Below are 25,431 nucleotides of genomic sequence, written 5' to 3' on the forward strand. Positions count from 1 at the left end.
ACCTTAAATACTGTACGAGACACCACATAAAAAAACTAGGTTACACTACACCAGACAGCTCAAAACTTTTTTGCCCATGACAAAAAAAAATTGGGAAATATGCATACCTTATACAATTTAACCTTAATCTGTGTAATAGGTATGCCAGCAATTTCTGATAAACACCGAATGGCCGCGGTTGTTCTTGGCCGGCTGTATATTTCTTACGGGAGAACCTAAGCCGCCATGTTGGGGAATTGAAGACACAAATTGCTGACATACAGCTTATTTATTTTGCTATGACAGAGCCGACATTACAGGTCCTCCAAATAACATATTTTTAGCACTGAATAATTTATAATTATTACAGTAGTCAACATAAGTACAACTTGAGGGAGGTTGACATTTAAACTTAGATCTTTAGATTATTTTGAAAATGATCTAAACTAACTAAACTGCCTAAGACCATCTGCCCATAAAATGAATTCAGCTTCCGCACCAACCATCACGAGAGATTATAACCAAAAATGAAGGAGTTTTTCAAAACACTTTAATTTTAAAATCTATTTGGTTTAGTTTTCAACTTCTTTTTTTATTTTAACCACTAGTAAAAACTACTTGTATTCTTATTTTGCTACATTCAATCGTAGGTTATTGTTAAATTAAACTGTTGTTTTTAATGTATTTATTTACAAATTGGTAATAACTTCTTCTATGTACTAGGTCAAAAGCGGCGTGACATTTTTTATTTCAAAAGCATAAACTTGTTATATATAATATAATAATTTCAGAACGTAAAAATACTGTCAACATTTTTCGAATTTCAAACTTTTTAAAAATGTTACCATAATAATTATTATAAAAAAAATTCTCGAAAACAATTTGAGGAATTGACAGAAATGACACAACGTGGTGTGGGAGTTAAATCGTACACTTGCAGTACGTATCAAAATGTATGGAAAATTCCAATATATACTTTCAATGGTATACTTTACTAAAAATACGAAAAACCTCCCAATAATTTGTAATGATGATAATATTGCTTTATCTGTTTTAGTATATCCCGTTAATTTATCATTTATAACATGTACACTAATTTCCCGCTCGGTTTTGTTTATTTAAATGACTAAAACAATACTATAAATGTAGTTTATTCGATATACATTTTTAATTTATACTAAACATCTTAAGTACTAGATTGAAATATTTTCATCCTTGTCAGCGACAACCGAATTTATTTTACCGCATGACAAGTTGTTGCATCCACGGGTAACGTTATATGATATATATATGCATAGACAAGTATACTAAATGGCTATATGGTTGCACACTTGCACGTCGGCCAGGTCTGTGGCCTATGTCCGATAAGCATTAAGCTTGCAATGTTCGATCGGCGGCTAAATTCTACAAGAGTTGTTATCTAAGAATATGAAAAAGTAAATGACTGCTAGCGCTCCTCGTGGGAAAGCGTGAAACTTCTTTATTTTCACTGAGGATCCATGTTATATTCAGTCGCATTTATGATAACAGCCGGATTATCAGTACTGATGACTGTGGTCATGGTATCATCACAGAATATTTAGCGGTATCATAGATATGATAATTGATAATAAAATAGATATTGGCCGGACTCCAGAGAAAAGTAAAAATGTTTACCTACATTCTACAATTGACTTTTTCTATAGCTTCCTACTTTTTTGTAAAAATTGAATGACTAGAGTATACAAGATTATGTAGCTATTATCAGTTTATTTCAATAGATTTAAAGTTATAATTAAAAACTAAAAGATATTTCATTTAATCATTAGTATTTAGTATTGTATTAAACCAGACCGAAATGGCGTTACGAGTATTTAGGGGATTATGCTTACTGAAAAATGTTATTCAAAAGGGTTCAACGCATTTAAGGTGAGACAAAATTTATTTCTAAAAAAATAAGGAGTATTATTTGTACTGTGTATGTGTATATATATATGTATATCTACACACCCACACAAACAGTGTCTAAAGATTATTATTTATATTCAAGTATTATTTTTTCATCAGTAAGTAATAAGTATGTAAAATGAACATTTTACCATTCATACATCTTAACATTGAACATTTTACTCACTGAATACTTGAGTATTTATTTTTAAATGTATGTTTCAATATAGAACAAATGGTGTCCATATTTCCGTTGTCAATAGAGATCTTATGGAATTTTTCGATAACAAAAAGAATTGGGCTGTTGAACAAGTTAAAGTTGGAAGATCTTGGTCTAAAGATGAGTTACGGATCAAGAGTAATGAAGATTTACACAAACTATGGTAAAACACTATATTTAATATTATAAACATAATAATTACATATTTGAAGCTTGAATCAGTATAAGGTGATCGATTTTTTGAAAAATTCTAATTTTTTCTTAAAATAATTGAAATGTTGTAGTTTTTCTTTTAATACAATAGTAAAATTTGTATTTTTTTCCAAAACTATCAACTTTTAAAACTTTTATGGTAATTTAATATATATAATAAACTTTTTAGATTAAGAATAATTTGCTGAAAATGTTGACTGATATATATATCAAGTTTTTGATACTTACTTTTAAAGTTACTAATGTTTAAAAGTTAGGACAGGAGATGGAGTACAGTAGAGTGATGCGTGCAAATAAAAATAATAATACACTCTACCCTTTCTCTCATCTAAAATTTTGAATTGTTATACCTTAAAAGTAATTATCCAAAACTGGTTATCAATTAGTCAACATTTTTAACAACTTACTCTTAATTTAAATAGTTAATTAAATATGTACGCTACAATATTATTCGATTTTATAATATTTTAAAGTAACATAAATAAAAATTTTTTCAAAAAGAAAAACTAGAAAATTGCAATTATTTTTTAAGAAAATGATTGTCTAACGTTATATTTTATTTATTTAGTGTATGGCACATTTGACCAGGAGTTGGTCCTATTTGGGTCAATTTCAGTTGCCAGGTGGCACATGACATTTTTACCATGGTTAGAGGGGGGGGGGATGGTACTCTTCTACTAGACTTGTCTAGTAAGATGGATGACCGCCTGTGACTGGACTCGAAACAGCAACGTTGGGTGCCAGCAATGCAACCTTAATGTTTTTGGGTACTCCATCCCCATTTCCGCTTAATTGATCACCCTGAATACTTCATTCCCTAGACATTGATTAATATAGCTGCCCCAATAGAACAACACCTTATGCGTTCGCTATATCTAAACACATTTAACATTTAGTCCATTTTACCAAATTTTGAAGTTGTGTCTTTGTTCTACCGGGGCGATGATGTTCCTGGATACAGTGTGTATAAACTTTTATAGCCTAATAGGCTGTTTAGTATAATAATTATTTTTTTATACTGGCTTAAAGTTCAACTTACTTGTAGGGGAGAAAATAATGGACCGCCAAAAATACTTTACTGTTATACTGTGTTTTTATACAAAATCAAATAAATGTATTAACTATTATTTTAGTATTATCTGGACCTCAAAGATTTTTTTTTCAAATTATCTGGACCTTAAAAAAAGTAATTGCCGACCCCGGGTCTAGATAGTTTCTGGTAAAAATTCACATTTTATTCTAACTCAAAAAACAAAATTTACTTCTGATAACCATTTCATATATTTAAAAAAAAGTTTTTTTTTGAAAGAGTTATTTTATCTGGAACAAATTAAATCTATTTGTTCCAATAACAAAGAGTTATTAACAGAGTAAAATTTGAATTTTGCTTGGAACGTGCTAATCACATTGACTTTTAATTTTAAAGATTGTATTGTTTACAGTTGTTGAGAGTTAAGAAGTAAGAGTTAAAAGATGGAAATTAATAAAATTACTTTTAAAATGTTGAGTTTACTCAACAATTCTTTTGAGTAATGCATATAAGCGCAAAAAATACAAGGGATATTTCCACCTTATACTTCTTATTTTTTTCTTTCATTTTTAAGTATGATAATTGAAGGCATTGGTGTTCACTATTAACTAATCAATAAAACTTTTAGGTTTATACTACTAAAGGAACGAAACATGTTACTGACCATGGAGCATGAGTGTAAATCTCAGTTTGAACTTTTCCCAAATCCTGAACGAATCAATAAGGTAAATTAGTTAAAAATGAGAACTCATTCACATTAATGTTTATTGAAAAGTTTTTAGTCAGTTATTTATACAGTATAATTTTTTTTTTTTAGGTTGAAGATAGTATGAAAAATGTAGAAACAGTTGTTCGTGAACGGAATAAAGCTTATTATGATTTGGAAGTTGGTGAAAATGGAGAAAGACCCGGAGAAATGGTTACTAATTTGTTAGGTAAATTATATGAAAACTACTGACATAATATTTTATGAAAATTAAAGCAATTACATATTATGTTATTTTGGATTTAAATTATTAACTAACAATATTTATATGGACAATTCTTTTAATTTAAATATAACAAATCTTTTAACTACTGCATTGATAAATAGTATAATACAATTTTTTTTAATTTTATGTAATTTTTTAAAAAAACTTGATACTAAAATTGCATTGAATTTTCAGGGTTAAATTTTTTTTACCGGAAGTTTGAACATTTAATACCAAAATTTTTGAACAAAGGATGGAAAGATAGGCACAATTTTAATGTAGTTAATGGAAATGTTGAAAAATTCCAAAGATTCTACAGAGAAAAAATACATAATGAAAAAAGGAAAAAAAGAAAGTAAGTGCCATTCTTAGATTATTAATTAGATAATATATAACCTTTTAAAAATTAAAGTTATAAAATAATTAAAACTTATTTAACTTAGATAAATATTTAATTTTTTTTTTCTAGTCGTGATAAAAATCATGTTATGCATTTGATGAAACGTTTCCCAAATATGGATATGGAAGCTGTAAAACAACAATATCCTTCTGTGGACATTGAAAAAATCAAAAACTACAAAAAAGCTCGTGGGCATTATGTACCTTAGAATTCATGAAGATAAAACACAATTATATAAGAAATATTACATAAATGTATTTTTTTTATCCTGAAACTGTATGTTTAAATTGATGTAATATAGTATAATATAATAATACCTTCATATAATTAGATGGTATAGTTTACAAATGTCTTAGAGGATTTTTTTTAAATTTTACAGAAACTATGTTTAAAAACTTATAATGTTATTACATGCATTTAATACACCTCAAGCTCACTAAATTAAAAACCATAAATCGCTGGCTTTGTACACAATGTGTTATGGTGAGTTTACACCTACAATTAAACTGCTGTCATTAATTTATGGTATTTTTGTGCAGTTGGTTTGCGCATGTGAATTGGGTAAACTATTTAGGATTTACATGCTCGTTTTTTTATTTTTTATTCAGTTCTAATTCTAACCCATGATATTCTTTTACTTACTATGAAAACTGTGAGATTGTGCAATTTTTTTCCATCACTGCCTAAATAAAGTTTGTGCAAAAGAAAGTGTATACAGTTCGCTTGCAGTTTTTATTAAATCTGTGGTTACTCTGGCCCATTTAATTTTTAAAGTTATTTAGAGTGGAAAACATCCGCTCAGGTGTGGTGGTTGATACTGGCAATGTGCATAAAATTTTCATAATTTTAAATAAACTGGAAAACATTTGATCATCACACTCAGTTAGAGCTTGAAGAGCTGATTTCGGAACTCTATGATAGGTACAATATTAAAACCAAGATAAGGACTTGGTAGGTTAAAGGTATTATGTTTTTATTTTACTTGCACCATAAATCTAACATAAAAAAAAGGCTCTGGGGGGGATCTATCCTCATCATCCCCCCATAACTACGCCACTACATAATACATTTAAGATAAAACCATTAAATTACTAGATCATACTTACCAACATTCAATTAGATAATTAATTTATTTCAATTAGAATCTAAAAAATTAGGCAATAGTTTTATTACAAAAATAACCTCACCTAATTGTGCGTTTTACTATCTGGATAATGGAGATTACATCAGTGTTTATTTGAAAGTGATTTTATCGCTTTAAACGTGCTAAATTAATGTCCAATTCTGGTAATCATACTAAATTATTTGTTTTTTTTTGTTGGCGAGTACAAGGTGAATTTTGCAGGGAAATTTATTTATACGATATATGTATGTTACCCATTTTTTTTTAAATCTCAATGTTAACGAAAATAGTAAAAAGTATTCGTAACCCATCTAGTGCCTAGTGGTCGTATAAAAAATTAATAATGGGTACGTATTGCTATAGACCTTTAATAGACTTTTCACTTAAGATAATCCTGCCGTTGCGCTGTAGTTATCCACTTGTAGATATTTAGTCCTTACTCTTAGGTACTCTTTGTTCGTTTTTAGAAGAGTTCTGGCCTTTTGGACTTTGTGGAGACTATAGGTTTTTATATAGTATGTACGTCTCCCACATCCACATGAATCTTCTTCTCATATTTTAAATATGATCTAGGTTATTTCGGGAAAGGGGGTATATTGATAAAAAGTGTACAAACTAAAAAACGTTTCGTTGACGTCTCATGAGGGGATGAGATGGTGATATGAGAAAATCAATAATCATTAAACTCTGCCCTCTAGATAACTAATAAGAAAGGTGATATTTCGCATGACAATTAGTTTGTCATAATATTTTGTAGGTTATATAAATAATCTACTTTATTTTTAATAACTAAATTAAAATCGGTCTATTATTTAGTAGCACCCATATAAAAAATAGTAAGTCTCCATAAAAAAAAATGTTTTAATCCGTTCCATAAATACTCCCGAAAGTGACTTCTACGAAAGTAATTTTAGCACAGAATATGATTTTGCGATGAGTAACTTAATACTTTACAATTACCGACACGAACATGCGTAACGACTAACGAAATGCTGTCATGATGCATGGCCCATTTGATGACGTCATGGCTTGGCATTAAATGGATGAGTTAAGAAGGAAGAAGAGTCTCAAAGAAGATAAGTAGACGTATGTGAAAGCATATCTATGTTTTACAAACTCCGCTCGATTGGGAACATGATAAAAAAGGCGAGGGGTCAAGGGAAAACTGGAAGAGGCAGCAGCTGTCTTTTCGAGGCCAAAGGGTCGAGTTTTTTACCAAACATTCTACATAACTCAAATTTTAATAGATATGCAATTAATAAACAAAAAAAATGTTCAATTTCGGCCATATCAATTTATTATCAGGTTAATTTGTTAAGCACCATCGTACGTATGCATTTTTTACAAGTAATACGGATTTAGGTAGTTTTTAACCATATTTTTTTTCAATGAAAGAAAGACTTTTCATAGTCCTTACTGATGACCCATTTTTTATTTAATTTCTAAGACCACATCATTTTTAGGTTAAATAGGTTAATATTCAAACGTTTATTACGACGCACAAGTACAATTTTTAATAATCTGAGTTCGATACCTACAAAGACTGTAAAAAGTCTTCCTCTATCAAAAAAAAAAGAAATAATAACAAATTGTATGATCAGTTCTAAAATGAAAAAACTATAAATTTAAATTTTGCTTTAATTTATTATTAATTATTACATTGTAATTATACATAAGCGAATGCTATTGCAATATGGAGGGCAAAGCAGAGTCTACGCGACTTAACAATAATTATTTGATTTCAACACAAAAATAGTTAACTCGTGATCACCGGTAATTTTGGTTCTTTATCCGGAACTGCGAAGGGAAGAGTGTATCCCTGACGATGTACACTTTGGAGCTGAAAAAGCTTCAGGGACTCGAATGGTTTGTCTTTTCGCAACTTATATCTACTGCATACATAGGGCCTACCATTTCTGGGAACAATTTTTCTGTTAATTGTGTTTTAGCGCATTGAGCGGACTGCGCAACTCTATCAGTCGAACTTCATGGGTTTTTTTCCGGGCCGCTCTAATGATACTAGTGTGATTGATTTCACTACTTTTGTCTGCGAAGCTTTCGAATCCAAGCTGCAAGTAAATGTGGTGTATAGGAACTTTTCAAAGTATCGTACCTTTCATACGATCAATCATGGTTCTTTAATTTATGTTTTAGATCGTTTAGGTATTAGTGAACCACTTCTTTCATGGATGAAATCCTATTTGAGACTTGAGTAACCGAACTCAGTTTGTTAGTCTCTTTGTTTCTTCGTCCGATTGCTTTATTACGATGTTGGGAATTACACACCCCAACCCCAAGCTTATGGACCTGTTACACAGATATTAGGCCTGAACTATTTGGGGGAAAGGCGCAAGAAATGTAGAACATGCTTTTTTTGAGGACCACTTAATAGCCGTATAGACGCTTTACGTCTTTTAGAACGACTAGTATCCGGGTACTGTTCAAAACCAGGTTACATGAATTTTTTCACGTGTCGTTAGGTAGAACTAATTTTATGAAAAATGCGCCCTTGGACAGAATGATGCGTGATTACAATAATAATTATCCTAGTACGTAGACCATATTATGTGTTGATCATATTTTATTATATTTCTGTTAAATTAATAATTTACTAATGTATTTAATTTAAGTTCCATTTCTACAATAATAATAATATGTATAAGCCGTTTGGTGTTAATCATGTAAAATTAAAATTAATAAAATGTGATTTGTTTCATATAAAGTTATTTAATAAAATAATATTATGCATACTTCTTAGTCCCTAAATTAATATCACAACTTTTCTAACTTGAGTGTATTTTCTTAGTGATATTTAACACGGTGCTTACGAATTTTTTTTTTTTGGGATATCAATTATTTTTTATTTAACGTAATACTTCTTGTTTTTTTTATACCACTAGAAGATTTTAATGTTTGTTTCAAATAAGTATTTTTTTTTAAACTCTTTATCGAACAAATATTTATCTAACCCATTTGTCTTTTTACACTCGTATTAAAGACGTTGAACGTTGTTTTTTTATACATTTTGGAAACCATATTATTTAACTTGACAAGGCGTCACAACTACAACCTCTTTTCAACACAATTCTAAATTATTTATTTATTATAATGACTATCACTATAATCACCATCATCACTAATGACAATCACAAAATTGTAAATGAAATTAAAGTACACACAAAAGACAAAGTCCGAACTCCGAAAGTAATAACCGTAACACATTTATACAAATGCAAAGCAAACTGAAGACTGGCGAGTTCGCAGTCGAACTACATAATAATAAAATGTTATATGATGGACAAGACAATGGTCAAACCACTAAGGTGGCTGGCAACAAGTCACAATACCGTAATTTATTTAGTTATCGCCATGGTAAATTTAGAAGCCTACTTTTTAATTTTCAGTCTAGTTATTTTTAATGTTATGATTTGTAAGCACGGTGTTATTTTGTCAATGTTTCTATTTATACTTGGAAAATACATAATTATTAATAAATTATTTTATATCATTACTTAAAAATCCTTGTTATTTATTATTCTATGTGAAGTTTAAAAAAGCTTAAAATGGGGCTATACATTATACATTTCGTAAGTATTCCTTCCATAAGTACAACGCGTATTCTCTAGTTCTTCTTAGTTGAACTAGTTAAACTAAAATCTTGGTTTTTTTTGTGGGTTGGTTGCTTTCTGCATAACGCCATTTGATTGAAGCTGGAAGTTAGTTCACATTCTCTAAACAAGACAGATCGTTACAGTTAAAAAATCTAAATGATAAAATAGCTGAGTTATATTAATTATCTGAATAACCTAATTAAGATTACGTACAAAATAATTGTATTTTGTGGAAAGTATTTTTTATAATATATTTTACAATACAATAATAATTTTTTGAATGAAATAAAAATAATACAATTGTCACTGTATTTTAATTAGTTTTTTTTAATATTTAATATCAGGTAGCGTACAAGCCTTCAGCCCAAAACTATATAATATCATTAAAATGTATAAAAGTTATTGAACTACACTCCATGCTTATAAATAATTACAATGTTATAAGGTAAATATGATATGCAATATTAAAAAACCAGCCATTTTAATTTTATATGAATACAATTCTTATCGTATACATACCTCTTTTGAATGAAGTTTTGAGAGGATTATAAATTAATGAAATTATATATAACAAATTTAGCCGCCTTCTCATAATCAGCCGCCCGGGGCACAGCCCTCTGTTGCCCCCCCCCCTAAATGCGGCTCTGGCCGCAATGTAGATACCACTACTTTGATTGACTACATTTTTTGGGAGGATGTCTGGAACTTGGCCCTTTTTAATTGTTAAGTTTTTGTTGCAGATATTATTCCTTTTTATATGTTTTTATTTAACTCGCTAACACGTACGTACGTTTGTATGGGTATTATTCAAATCTTACAAAATTAATTTAATCCACTTCCCGATGTCGTAGAAGGCTGTAACTTGGCACAGACACACACCTCGGGTGACAATACAATATCATGTAATCATATTGGGACTCGGACATCTAGGTCGCCCTACACAGGGTCAAATATGGGGGTCATTTCACTAAAATTTCATTTTTTTTTTCAAATCTTCTAAAATGAATTTAGTAATCTATTCACCAATTATTAAGTACCTTTAATAGGACTAAAAAGTAAAAAATTAAATTAATACATAAAAAAAAAACTTTTTTAAATACATGCTTTTCTAAAAAAATAGTAAAAAGTAAAAAATGATTTTATTACAAGAACAATTTACCAATCAATTGTAGCATATTTTATTTAAAATGTCAATGAAAACAACCGAAAATTAACTAAAATTGTATATAATGTTAAACATCTTTAATTGTTGACTAAAAAGAAAAGCGTGGGCCCTGTTATACAAAGTCCAAATTTATTGAGTTAAGTATTATGAAATGTTTGTTTCACACACAAATATTGAACCAAATTTACATTACAAAAGAACTTACAATATAAAACATTATCTGATAAATATATTAGGGACTTTGTTGAGAGGCCCCACACTTTTCTTTTTAGTCAACAATTAAATATGTTTAACATTATATAAAATTGTAGTTAATTTTTGGTAGTTTTCAAAGTAATTGACATTTTAAATAAAATGTGCTACAATTGATTGGTAAATTGTTCTTGTAATAAAACTATTTTTTACTTTTTAGTTCACTTTTTACTATTTTTTAGAAAATTATGTTTTTAAAAAAGTTTTTTTTAGTTTATTTATTGCTGGTTATGGTTTAATTCACGCGGCCGCCTTTAATACAATTTTTCTTAGAAAACAGGAACTTGCTATTTTTTTATACTTAGAACGAATGAAATTTCCAACGAATAATAACACTGGTATACGGTATATAGACTGAATTAAATAATGATATTTTTAGGATTATTAAAATATTCTGTATTTGATAACTGATAAATAAAAAAAAATACAACCAAATTACGAAAACATTATGTTTGATGAGTATTTACTATCAATTACAAACAATTGCTTATTGCCATATTGTAACAATGATTGAAAGAGAACGTTTTTTGTCGACGGTGCGGGAATCTGTGATTAATTACCTAATAAAAACCCGTGCTAATATAATCAAGCAATACTTATGCGCGTCACTTCATACATTTAGAACTACACTCCCTAAAGCGGCATTCATTTTGAGAAAATTGCAACTTTCAGATTTGAAAGTTTCTTTTTTCCTTTTTGAAAAAGCTTACTATTAAAGGCTCAATTTTGTACAGTGTCCTAAGCTACTCGAACTTAATCTATGTTTCAAATTTTATAAGCTTATTTTAAGAGGAAACAGAGAGATGTGGGTTAGAAAAACTGAGTGAATTGGTTCGTGTAAAGATACACTGGCATTGCTGGAACTTGGCCTGGCGCACTGCCGTGCTTTTAGATATAACGAAAAGGTTGTGTAAATAATACTAATGCAATATTTTTTTTTTTATTAGATTATTTTTACAATCTGGATAAATATAATAATATAATAAGTAAAATGTTCTCCTAAAGTTAAAGCTTTCAAATGCACGTTTTAAATATTTGTAAACGTAAAAATCGTTGGGTTAACAAAAATGAAGATATGAAATACTATAGAAAGTTGTAGGTAGGATGGTAGACATACAGGTACTAGTTTCGAATGCTTAATAGAATCAGTGTTCGCCGTTTAGGTTATCAGTACACATGTATTGAGACTCAGTTTAATAATCTTATACCTATATATTTTTTAAATTTGTTAAATAGTTTTTAGTTTAATTATGTTTGTTTAAGTGTTTCCGAATTATTGTGATCTTGAAGAAGTATGAGCAGTTACACAAGGTATTATTTTTATATAAATAGAAAACGGGGAATGAATACCAAAACACTTATAATTTAAATGTTTCCTTCTTAGCTGTAAGTATTTGCTTTTATGTTTATTATTATGTTTTAATTACTATTATTATAGTTGATATTTTATTAAACTAGAAGTCGGTAAATTAATTTTTCTATACTTTAGTGAGTCAGCGATTTAAGAAAAAACACTTGTAAGTATATTATTATTATTAAATAAATATATATAATATATTAGTTTAACAAAAAACGAATATTATTAAATAATTAATACATTTAAAATAATCGAATTATTGTTTATTACATTTGATTTTGTCTTAAACATACGTTTTAATTTAAATAATTTAATTAACTGTTTAAAAACTCCTATACTTTAAGCCATACATAAATATACTCCTAACATTAATAGTTGTAAAATAATGTGAAAAGGTATTCTAGTAGTTAATAACATGAAGGACAAAACTATTTAACTTTATCTAAAACCATTATAATGTATTACATTGTCTTTTACACTTTTATGAGCTACTTTCACAACTTATGTTTAGAAAAAAAAAATGTAAAAACAATTAACATAGGTTGTATTGTGTTGTATATGTATTTACATATGTAAATTAAAGTACAGAAAATAGCGTGTCTACAATTTTATTGGATGTATATTTAAGTATAGTGAGTATATAATGATTCAAACTTTTAAAAAAATGTCTACTTACCGGCTATTATTATCTTAAACAAAACGCATTTTATTAAACACTTAATTTATTAAAATCTTTATTTTCAATCTCATAGTTGTATAAGTAATTCTTTCGTGAGTCTGTAATGATAATAGGATAGCTTCGCTATGCATGTTCAAGCATTTCACGTAGTACTAAATGATTATTATTCATTGTACTGTAATTGTTAACATAATACGTGTCACATAAATTAAAACGTATTAAGCTCTTGGTAATATTTTTAGAAAATATTAACATAGGTACACGCTATTTCCAAAGAAATGTTTCAATAATATTGGTAAACATACTACGATCCACTACAAATTTTGGAACAATAACATGTAGTAATACTTATAAAACCTATGCTAATATCGTAACAGAGAAATCATTTGCTTTGTGTTAGTTAGCATACTTGGCCCTAGCTATACATTTTTAGTTCTACATTAAAAATATTTTCCAAAAAATTTTTTTTTTGTGATGGCGAATAATACATTTTACTCTGTAATAAAAAGTTATAACTTTTGTTTAAGACTTTGTACTAGGTACATAAACTTAAATGTTAAGTAACATGATTCTTAAAAAAAAACATTATGTAAGATAAAACTCATGTTTTTTTTTCACTGGTACCTTAGTACAATCAACTTTAAATAATAAGTAAATATTAATAAATATAACTACCTATTTTTTTGTTATTTTTTGTATGTTTATTTTTATTTTTTGACACTAGAGTTTAAATATTAGGCACGTGTATTATATTTTCATACACAAAGTAGACGATTATGAACCGTAAGAAATTCGGTTTATCTATTGTCTTTTAAATTGTGTTCCACGTTTAGGTAAGAAAATTAAAGAAACAAATCAAGGTTTAACTTGAGCTACTGCACAGTAGTACATATAAAAACCCATATCGCGTAATTTGTACGTATTATACGTACGATTTATGCGATATTATAATGATATAAAAAAGAAAATAGATAATAGTTAAAAATTGCAAAATATTACCTACATTTGAAACGTAAACAACAATCTTATGGCACACTTAAAATTTAAAAATATCAACAGGTTATGATTCAAACTAATTATTTTGCTATAAGTCGCTTTATTACGGGTCACCATCAAGAATAACATAGACATATGTTAAAATATAGTTCTTTATTCAAAACTTATCTTTATTTCTAAAGCATTAACATAAAAAAGGCTAGATATATAAATTTTCTACAGTAATGCTAGTCATAGTATTTTGGTTTATACAGGTATAATTATATAAAGAAGAAAATAAATTAAAATATATTCTATAATAATTAGTTATTAAGCACCTAGGTTATTTCCTCACATACATTTATAGTAAGCTAACAATACTTTGCTTAGGGAATTTTACAGTTACGTGGACTTTTTACATTAGGTAGATACATACAATGTAAGAGAAAGACAATTTATTATCCATTTGGCTGGCATTAATTTAAATAGGTAATGAACAGATTAGAAAGTTTTTACAGAGATATTCAGCAAAATAATATGAATATATGCATGATAGGTGTCAATGATTATTATTTTTCAAACAGATCATTGACCCTTTTCTATATAGCATAAAATATTTATGAGTGTTAGTCGCAGACTCGTAGAAGCTATATATTGTGGTGATTGTAAATATTAGTGATTGTTAATATTGAATCAATAGTTGTTGGCGGGTCTATACACCATTATATTATAAACACTATTCCTAAAACTAAAACAATAACATTGACGTTTGTTTAATTTTCAGCAAAAAAGATGGAAGTGAACAAGACGATTTTTCTCCAGACGTTTCGACAAATTCTAATACTTTTCATGGTTTCTCTATGCCAATACACAATTCTGTGAAACAAACAAATAACCATAATAGTAATGAATCTGACAAATACGTACCCGAGAGGACATTCAGAAATGCTTTACCACAAGTATGTTATTTACTAATTGAGAATTGGGTAATCATTTTTAAAAACTTTAACAAACAACCATATAGTTTATACACTGTAGGTAACGTAGAGCTGCTAGTTTTACCTACTTAAAATTCTATTTTACTCAGCTATTCTTTGGCTAAAATCACTTGATGCAAACTATGCCTGCTAATAATATAAATATTTATGAAAATTAGTTTTAAACGTAATTTTATAGTAATTATATTTATTTAGAGTTGTAAAAAATAAAGCTAGCACAGAGATCGAAGTATAGTAGGGTTGGGAAGTATATAGGTTTTAGAAACTATTTTAACTGAAAGTAACAAATAATTTTTAAATAAATGTTTAGAATCTTCGACGTTAATTTATATAGATGGTAAAATATATAGGTAATGTTTGTGATTGGAAATAAACTTTTGCATAATTATATTGTGTTTAATTTTATTAGATTTCTGTAAAATAATTCGGAGTAGTCTAACGTCATCTTAGTATACTAGGTGTAGGTAGTAGGTACACAATACAAACTCTAACGTCGTCTTCATCAGTTAGTCGCAAATTGAAATTAGTATTCGAAATAATTTATCATAATTGTATAACATGAGATCAGATTTAAGTTTCATTCGAATAAAACTTTATCTTAATAATCATCTAGATAACACATTATTTAAGTAGTGTAAATACAAATTTAAATGCCTTATTGTTCCTTAGGTGGAAAATGTTCTTTTTAAGTTGTCTATTATTCAGATATTTAGACAATACATTTTTTTTTTTGTTAAATAAACTTTTAAATAATTAGTAAACCATGTTACCTTCGGCACGTACGTACTGTATAATTAAAAATGATTTAAAACTAAAAAAAAGCCAGTGCAGTGGGGACCGAGCTGGGAGCATATTAGGGAAGCAGAGGTTACAAGATTAGTTTGAATATATTTTTATTGGAATCGTTTTAAAAATAATTTTTCGGATAATTTTTAATCATATTATTTAAATAGTTAGTAAGTTTTTTTTCTAATAACTATATTTCAAAGATTATTTCGTATAATTATAACATAATATATGAAACATTTACAAAATATGTAAGCCCTGTTAACATATAAAAATAATTTTTCATTAGAATAATTTCTAAATTAATTATTCGAATTATTTTTTGATTAGAATAAATTGTGTAAGACTTATTTTAATAAGGTGCTAATAGAATAAATTGAAAAACAATTATTCGAAAAATTGTGAAATAATTAATTATTCTAATTACTTATTCGAATTTGTATTCGCACAACTTTGTATGGGATGTTATCAGTAAACAAAATAGTTATTGTTTTAAAACTGGGCTTATAATAATTGTTGTATTACTTAGTTTATTACGTATACCTTCATATTATTTCCTCTGGCATAAATTTTAATTACAGATATTGGCGACATCAGCAAAGAATTGTCTACTTCTTACATATGGTATGACATTAGGGCTTCCAACCATAGCTATCCCAGCATTATATACTAAAAATGCATCCAATGAAAAATTCAGCGATACGCTCCAGCTAACCAGAGAACAAATATCATGGTTCAGTTAGTCATTTTTATTTCAAAACCCAAATTTAGTCTGCATGATTAATTAACAATTTGTTTCAGTAATAATTGGTATGCATTATTTTACAGGTAGTATTAATTTGATATGCGTACCCCTTGGTTGTATAATGTCTGGTGCATTAACTCAACCTTTTGGAAGAAAACCTAGCATGGTTATGCTTAATTTACCATTTATCATGGCTTGGTTATTATTTCATAATGCTTCTACTGTAGTGGAACTTTACTTAGCTTTAGCTATATGTGGCCTCTGTGGCGGATTACTGGAAGCTCCAGTAAGTTATAATATTTCTTTTATATTTCATTACATTTGATTTACAACACTTCTAAACTAAGGTGTTGACATATGTTGCTGAAATAACTCAACCGCATCTTAGAGGAGTGCTTTCGGCATCAGCGTCTACTACAGTCATACTTGGAACTATGTCTCAGTTCGTCATGGGTAACTTTTTACACTGGAGAAAGGTGGCACTCATTAACACTTTTATACCAATATGTGCATTGATATCACTATTGTTTATACCAGAGAGTCCTCATTGGCTTATAAGTAAGTTCACATGTTTGTCTTCGTATTAAATTGCCTATTATAATTTTGATTGTTGTATTTACTCATTAGTAATTTCTTTTCTTGAGGCAAAGGTAGAGTTGCTGATGCTGAAAAATCACTTTGTTGGCTTCGTGGATGGGTAAACCCAGAAAAAGTTCAATTTGAGTTGTCTACGATAAGGAAATCCATAGCAATGAATAAGGAAAAAATTAAAATGAAGAAAAACAAAAAATTTTATTCGTTTTATATCAAACGGACTTTTTTACTACCATATTTCATCATAACAGCAACGTTCTTTTTTGGTCATTTTGGTGGAATGACTACATTACAAACTAACGCTGTAAATTTTATTTTTATCATATAAATGTTGTGTTAAGCCATATATTCTAGGTTGAAATTTAACATTATTATTACTATAATTACATAAAGTACTTTTCCCAAAAAATACTATAAAAACCAAAAATAGGTGCTTTTGTAACTACTTACTCGAAATACAACCACATAAATATGCACATATGAAGGGCACAGGGAAAAAGGGTAGTAGTCAATTTTTTTCAATTTCTAGACAGTGTCACCAATCAATAGTACATTGGGGCTACTATTAAATGTCGAAATCCATTTGGTGAAAGAGAGGTTATATTGGAGCCAACTTAGCGCTTTGAAAACGGTTGACATATATATTTATACGCGCAAACTAACTTTGTTTTTGCTCTCCTGAAAAATTTTCATAATTAGACTACTACTCTTCTTCCCCTCTGCCCTTCATATAGTACCTAAATTGTAAGAATAACAATCTTGGCTTCTTAATAACAGAGCATTCTAACATTCTATAAACTTAAGAAAATCAAATACTATTTAATACCATCTATACTAATCAATTTAAATATATACTTAATTGGATCGAATTTCCCTATACCTAATATATGATAAATTGTAATTTAGGTTCAAATTTTTGAGACATTGGGTTCTCCAATTAGTGGATATGCTTCTACATTAATTCTAGGAATGGCTCAATTGATGGGAGGAATTCTATGTTTGACTTTGATTCATTGGACAGGCAAACGACCGTTAGCAATAATATCCACTTTGGGAACATCTCTATGTTTTTTTATCGTATCAGGTTATGCCTATATGAGACAATATAACATTGAATTGACCAACAATAACACGTGGATACCAGTCGTATTTTTAAATATGGCCGCGTTTATGACACATATATCGATCAGGTTACTTCCTTGGATGCTGATCGGAGAAGTAAATAAATAGTACCCTAATATTATGTTGCATACAATTATACTTTATTTTCAGGTGTATCCGCCAAACATACGAGGGCCAGCCAGTGGTGCTAGTGGTTCAAGTTCCTATATATTTGCATTTACTGCCAATAAATCATATTTTATGATTCTTGATCACATTAATTTATTTGGAACATTTCTCTTATATGCCTCAGTTAGTATAATAGGATGCATAGTACTTTACATAATGATGCCGGAAACGGAAGGAATATGTTTGGAAGACATACAAGAACATTTTGCAAATAAATCCAAAACATTCGCAAAAAAGATTACAAAAAGCGATAGAAACGAAGAAATAAAACAGTGGGCGGCAACGAACCCCGCTTTAGAAATTGAACAAATAGAATCACATTTATAAAAATAATAATTATTGTCTTTTTTTAATGAATTATAAATAAATCAGAACGCACTTGCTTTTGTACAAAATGTAAACGTTAAATTAATCATTTTAAAATGCACCATCAATTGGTTTAATATATGATGTACTCTTCAGTATTCGCAGATTCTTCAAAAACAATGTTTCTTGCTATTTCGAGATATTTTATTTGTTTGGATTTAATATTTTTCTTCATAATAGCTTTGCAAGATTCTGGTAGAATAAAATTAAATACTAATTCCGTTTCAAGTTCTTTGCGGCTGTTAAAAACAAAAACAAATATAATATAAAATAATATTTAGATTTTAGATATATCTTTACAACAGCTTACTACCAGGCTCCAGCTTCCTACGTATCCTACGTATACGTTTTGGCAAGAGGTAAATGGATTATATGTAACAACTGTATCCATACATACCGTATATGATGACTGATTTAACTGCATTATGTGAGAATGACAAGCTTAAACTTACCCCAATCGTAAAAGAAATGCATATTGCTGTTTAAATTTATTTCTAACTTTTGTAACAGTTGTTTTGCTAGGTATATTTGTACAAAAACATGTCTCAGGAAATGCACGTTAACGAATCCATAAACAAAATTCAAGATTAAGAGGGCGTCACAGTAAACAATTTTAGTACTAAATTATTAAATAGGCATTTATTTTAAGCATGGGTTGTTTAAACATAATATATTAACTATGTACATCAAAGGCAGACATACTTAAAGGGGAGCAAATATATAAGCTATACATTTTTTAAGGACTGGGGGCGTTGTAAGTGTTTTACCGGGGTGCAAAATTTCCAAGTACAATTTTGATAAAAAAAATATCTGTTAATGAATAACTTAATAACTTCGGAACTATAATTGCAGACAATTTTCTTAATCCTGTCTTTAGTACATCATGTGCGAGTTTATACTTTATAATTCAATATACTGTCAGTAAAGTGTAGGTATGTACTATGTACTAAACAAAGATAATAATTATTAATTGTAGAATAAACAAAACACGAATTAATTAACTTCACTTTTGTAAAGGCTATAACCTAAAAAATGTGCACAATCAGTTTCTAATAAAATTCTACAAATGCACCAGTATTTTACTTTTAGAATTTAGACAACTGAATTATGTATATATACCGTGCTTCGTAGTACAAAAATATCAACAAATCCAATTATTATGTAGTTGCTAATTCTATTAATGGTTATACTAAAAACATATATATATATATATCTTTAATTTTCATTACAACATTAGCTTTTCCGAATAACAATAATAGTCAATAGAATAAAAATTTAATGATAAAGTAGCTGTTTTATTCTATGACAACTACCTAAGATTTACATATATTTAAATGAGGAAGTCAGCGTTTAAAATAAAGGAAATTATAGAAGAAATATCGATAGGGTAACAAGAGTTAAGAAGAAGTTGGATATCAGGAGAAATGTAACAAATAGAGGAGAGGAGAGAAAAAAGAAGGTTGCGACTGGGAAGGAGATAAGAAGAGTGGAAAGGATATGTGAAACGTCACAATTTATATCCGACAGGTGCAAAGGGCAAAGAGGGGACGAATTGAGCTAGAGACGATAACAAAAAGAAGGTAGTAGATGGTGACCGGCGTGTAACCGAGAAAAGGTAACGATAAGATGTCTAGGGATGTCCACACCCTAGAAACACGGGCGAGTTGTAATTAAAGGAGAAGTATTTCTATGCCAGGAAGCTAATTAGGTGGGAGGGCCGAGAGAGGACCATGTAGTTCACTATGCACGATGTAAAAGCGAACGGTACTTAGAGAAAATATCAAAAGATGGTATCTTAAAAGGAGAAGTGTGCAAAGAAAATTTGTTGCAAAATCGGTAATTTCGTTACCTACAATTCCGACATGACTTGGAACCCAGAGGAACTTCACAAATTTACTTTCTAGGCGAATCGATAGACTAGAGATTTGATTACGAGGATACATAGTTCATACATTAATATTAATATTTATTATTTACAATATTTTAAAATGTGTCTATGTGTAGGTACCAACTACATACATACATTAATGTTAGATTTTGTTTACCAGTTCAGTATGTTATTTGAAAATATGAAATAGATTATAAATGTAAATTAATTCTGGGGTTTTCCAAGTAATTGAAGAATGGATGAGACATAATCCTTTATTAATTTATTAAGATTACACGGGCTGAGCCCTTTGAAAATACTATATTATATTATATATTTGGGGGTTTGAGCTTTGATTCACAGGAATCGATGTTATGGACGAGGGCACCGCCAATGTTTATGCCAATACTAAAAATTAGTGAATTAGGTATAATGGCAGCGAGGCCGTTCATATCCTAGGAGATAGTAAACACGCGTTGGCGTGAGAATGAGAATCAAAAGTTAATTTTACTCTTTGAGAGCCCACCAAGGATATGTTCGTGATACCATCAAATACTTTGACATATAATTTGCCTAATTTGATCAGATGAAGCTTTCCAATGTTGTTGTTCGAACCGATAGAACCAAAATCAGAATGTGAAAAGAACCAGAATAATTATTGTCTTCAACGAATATTTGTATCATTGATAGTATAGCTCCATTCAAACGGTTTGTTTGTTATTACCAAATTTGATATTGTCATCGACTAACATCAAGCTAGTTTCAGTGCGAATCGTAGAGTTGTTAGCTTTATTAATAGTAGGCGAAACGTTAATAGGTTTAGTATGTTTACCATTATGCTTGACAGAGCGAGTATTCTTGTACAAGTGAGCTGCGGCCACATACAGTTGTGCGAGCCGCCGAAAAGTGTACGCGATCAGAAAAAAAAAAAAAAAAAATATTAGCACGAGTTAGAAAAACCGATAACAATAGTCAAACAAAAATTAAATTAAAAGTTATTTGTAAAAAAAAACTTTACAGTTAAAAGTTTATTTCACAATTTCTCTCATAATAATATAAACATTTTTTTAAAGTAACATTTAACTTATTATTCATTATTGCCCACCTTTGTAAAATACATAACTTTATGTGTTGATGTTCTTTATGTATGTTAAATAGAAAAACCTAGAAAAAACTTAAGCAACACTTGTGGTTATATTTAGTAAACAAATAAAATAATTAAATATTTAAATAAACCTTAAGCACTAATATAACACTCTATAGATTATTTCGGCAACAATGTTACCATCATCAGCGCATAAAACAGACTGAGCTAGTATTATTTTTGTGGTTAAGAGTTTATTTAAATATTTTACGTAAAAAGTATTTGCAGTTTTTTTCTTTATCTTCTTTTTTATCATTTTTTTTTCGTTTGATTAAAACTAGGTTTTTTGCGTTGTCCAAAATATTGTTAAATGCGAATCTGTGGGTACCAAATTTGGTAATTTCTTAAGGTGCTGGTTAGGATTATGTTTGGTTTAGACTGTGCTGGTTTATACTGTACTGTTTTGTTTATTGTTTTTGGAATTTATTGTTGAGCTATTATTATAACTTTTAAATTGAAAGCTAATAAAACATTTTCTTAACAATTTTAGATTTTCTCCGTATCGACCAACATGTGAATTCTGTTGGCAACATGTTCTTCAAGATATAGACCAAGACGTAGATCATTTACCATCCGTGATGTTTTAACGTACGTATTATGGGGTATTTTGTTTTTCGCCAACGTTTATTTTATAGTTAAGTTTTCCAGTACAGATATACTTTTAAAATATTCGTAATCGGTATTGCTCGCATACAGGCCGGCTCTTCCCACTAATCGTTGGACGCATACGCGACTATCCGACTAAAATTATCCAATGTGTATTTTATAATCCTCTTAATTTTTTAGGATTTAATTGTATTTTCTAATCCACTAGTACAATGATAGAAAAAGAAGATATGACTGCTTTTCAAAAGCTTGTTGAGTTTTATTCCTCAACAATTGACCAACATTCTAGCACCGCAGAGTTGAAGATGTGGAGAGCTAAGTTAATTACTGAAAACATTTTTATCAACTCTGGGTTACATGCTTTAGATATTTGTGACGAAGTATTTTATCCCACTATCCATAAACTATTAAAAATATTTTGTACTTTGCCTGTGTCTACTGCCACACCAGAACGATGCTTTTTTTAGTTTAAAGAGGATTAAGTCCTATCTTAGGAACAGTATGACAGAAGTAAATATTTGTTTTCTATTTATTATTGGAATATAATTATAAATTAGTAATTAGTTAAGAGGACGTTATACCCTTTAAAAATAACCGTAATAAAAAGTAAAAAATAATTATATTACAAGAACAATTTACCAATCAATTGTAGCACACTTTATTTAAAATGTCAATGAAAACAACCGAAAATTAACTACAATTTTATATAATGTTAAACATCTTTAATTGTTGACTAAAAAAAAAAGCATGGGGCCTCTTCAACAAAGTCCCTAATATATTTATCAGATAATGTTTTATATTGTAAGTTCTTTTGTAATGTAAATTTGGTTCAATATTTGTGTGTGAAACAAACATTTCATAATACTTAACTCAATGAATTTGGACTTTGTTGAACTGGGCCCACGCTTTTATTTTTTGTTAACAATTAAAGATGTTTAACATTATATACAATTTTAGTTAATTTTCAGTTGTTTTCATTGACATTTTAAATAAAATATGCTACAATTGATTGGTAAATTGTTCTTGTAATAAAATTATTTGTATAACGTTTTTATGAACTCACAATCTTGTTTACTTTTTAGTTCACTTTTACTATTTTTTTAGAAAAGCATGTTTTTAAAAAAGTTATTTTAGTTTATTTATTAATTTTTTTACTTTTTAGGCCCATTAAAGGTACTTAATAATTGGTGAATAGATTACTAAATTCATTTTAGATGATTTGAAAAAAAAAATGAAATTTTAGTGAAATGACCCCCATATTTGACCCTGTATAGGGTGACCTGGATGATGTCCGAGTCCCAATATGATTACAGGATATTGATTGTCACCTGTGATGTGTGTCTGTGCCAATTTTCAGCCCTCTACGACACCAGGAAGTGGATTAAATTAATTTTGCAAGATTTGAATAATACACATACAAACGTACGTACGTGTTAGCGAGTTAAAGAAAAGCATGTAAAAAAGGGGTTTACGATAAAGCGTGTAGGTCAAAGCGAATTGATCATAGAATAAAAACGTTGGTACCGTTAAAAAGAGGAGATTTTTAACTAGGTTCTCTTATCGGTTTTTATGGAAAACTTTAATTTTTCCTTAAATACAAGCACTTAAAATAGTTTAAAAAATGTCAGAATTAAAATATAAATTGTGAATGTTGGGTTAATAGTATCAAAAAAAAGCCGACGAGAGAACTGTAGTAGGAGCGAGGAAAAATAGTATTATTATGAAACTAAGCAATATACCTAGGCCAAATGGCAAACGGTTAATATGTTTATACAGCGAAAAATATATTTATTTCTATTATTTAAAGTCGCACAAATTGTGATGTCGAGAGGACTCTCTTGGGCTTGGCCCGGGGAAGAACTCTCCGCTTAGCATTGTGCTATTATACTTATTTTCAAAGTATAATCTCGTCTTGAGTCTTTATTTAGTAGCGTCACCTTTTACGATTCACCTTTTAGTTTAAAGTTAATTCTAAATAGTGTATACTAAGACAACCTTTTTTAGTGATCAACATTGCAAATAGGCCTTATTCCTTAAGTTCTATATTTACAGAAATAGGCCCTAATCCGGCACTAGGTATAATTAGAAATTACGATTAAAAACTGTATTATTTAAATGTTGAATTTTATGTACAGGAGGAAGTGTATGTATAGAATAGAATTATTGTAATATGTGCGTATTACTCAACAAGAGGAAGAGCTCCTCTCCAAATCTTTTTTTTTCCGTGTATCAATATAGACCCGGGGGGGGGGGCAGCCTAGTGGGACATAACTTCCCCCCGGGTCAGATACTCTTTATTGACAAACGACTGCGGACCGACTAGTAGCACTGGGTGCTAATTGCGGGCCGGAGAAGGTGTGTCACAAGAAGAAGTGACATGTCAGAAGGCTACTTGTCGAAGGGCTCTACTTCGCGTTAGTCGCCTTTTACGACAGGAGCGAAGACCTTGGTAGTATTCTTTCTCCCCTAACCACAAGGATAACCGCGGCCAGTTTCCTGACCGCCTGCGCCCAGCGCACGACCGACCCCCCTGAGCGGGCTCAGCAAAGGCCCTCGTGCCGTCCTCGGCCCTGTCGGTCGCCGACCTCGCTGAGCGTCGCCCATTTGGGCGGGTTCTTGCGAACCTTCCGCTCAGTATTAGAGCACTAACGAGTGCGGTTAAGCATGAGGCACCGGTGTGCTAACGCGCATGACAGGTCGTGGGCCTTCCACCACACGGCTTGAGCGGCGCCATTCCTATTTTGGCCTGTCCTTCGTATTTAAACTCTCGATAGAGTGCGGTCTAAGCTCCCGCGTGCATCGGCTTTAGAGCCGTCAGACTCGCGTCTGTAGCGCGAGGCTCGGGCCTATTTTTTTTTTTTTTTTTTTGGCACGGGCCGGAGGGTAGGGTATGAGGGCGGTGGAGCTTGGCTCCGTTCCGTTGTGATGGGGATGCGATATCTCCATCGTTGTGGATCGAGGACGTGATGGCCCCGACTATGTGCAGCTGAACTGAGGGGGGGGGGGGGTACGCGGCTAGGGTGCGGCTCGTCACCAGCCTAGCGTTCTGTACCGTCCCAACTCAGGTTACTGTAGTTGCAGGTCTACTAGCGAACTGCTTGGAGCGTCTTGAGGGCCTCGTTGCTGAACTTCTC

The 25,431-nt window shown here is 29.9% G+C and overlaps 2 protein-coding genes across 2 annotated transcripts; both read left to right on the forward strand.

The window, feature by feature from the left end:
• The first annotated feature begins 1,616 nt into the window (after window positions 1–1,616).
• LOC126838336 (39S ribosomal protein L47, mitochondrial) lies at window positions 1,617–5,087 on the forward strand. Its single transcript, XM_050572679.1, has 6 exons — window positions 1,617–1,887; window positions 2,136–2,288; window positions 3,997–4,093; window positions 4,186–4,303; window positions 4,535–4,694; window positions 4,809–5,087. Exons 1-6 carry the CDS (start codon window positions 1,817–1,819, stop codon window positions 4,945–4,947), a joined length of 738 nt encoding a protein of 245 aa, XP_050428636.1. The 5' UTR covers window positions 1,617–1,816; the 3' UTR covers window positions 4,948–5,087.
• A 6,962-nt stretch (window positions 5,088–12,049) lies between these two features.
• On the forward strand, window positions 12,050–18,709 carry LOC126838093 (facilitated trehalose transporter Tret1-like). The gene is made up of 8 exons (XM_050572212.1): window positions 12,050–12,201; window positions 14,686–14,860; window positions 16,267–16,423; window positions 16,514–16,716; window positions 16,778–16,988; window positions 17,075–17,328; window positions 17,931–18,242; window positions 18,297–18,709. Exons 1-8 carry the CDS (start codon window positions 12,185–12,187, stop codon window positions 18,639–18,641), a joined length of 1,674 nt encoding a protein of 557 aa, XP_050428169.1. The 5' UTR covers window positions 12,050–12,184; the 3' UTR covers window positions 18,642–18,709.
• The last annotated feature ends 6,722 nt before the right edge of the window (window positions 18,710–25,431 follow it).

Source organism: Adelges cooleyi, unplaced genomic scaffold (genome assembly GCF_023614345.1).
Source record: "Adelges cooleyi isolate 19-005CV unplaced genomic scaffold, UGA_ACOO_1.1 ACOO_flye_CR_arks_rails_tigmint_CR_PRNA_30, whole genome shotgun sequence".
Taxonomy (NCBI): Eukaryota; Metazoa; Arthropoda; class Insecta; order Hemiptera; family Adelgidae; genus Adelges; species Adelges cooleyi.

Bases quoted from the DNA above. Each gene is read 5' to 3' on its own strand.
- LOC126838336 (XM_050572679.1), top strand. From the start codon at position 1,817: ATGGCGTTACGAGTATTTAGGGGATTATGCTTACTGAAAAATGTTATT. The intron at 1,888-2,135 runs GTGAGACAAAAT...GTTTCAATATAG, and splicing joins AAGGGTTCAACGCATTTAAG to AACAAATGGTGTCCATATTT. The intron at 4,695-4,808 runs GTAAGTGCCATT...TTTTTTTTCTAG, and splicing joins GAAAAAAGGAAAAAAAGAAA to TCGTGATAAAAATCATGTTA.
- LOC126838093 (XM_050572212.1), top strand. The intron at 16,717-16,777 runs GTAAGTTATAAT...TTCTAAACTAAG, and splicing joins GCGGATTACTGGAAGCTCCA to GTGTTGACATATGTTGCTGA. The intron at 18,243-18,296 runs GTAAATAAATAG...CTTTATTTTCAG, and splicing joins CTTGGATGCTGATCGGAGAA to GTGTATCCGCCAAACATACG.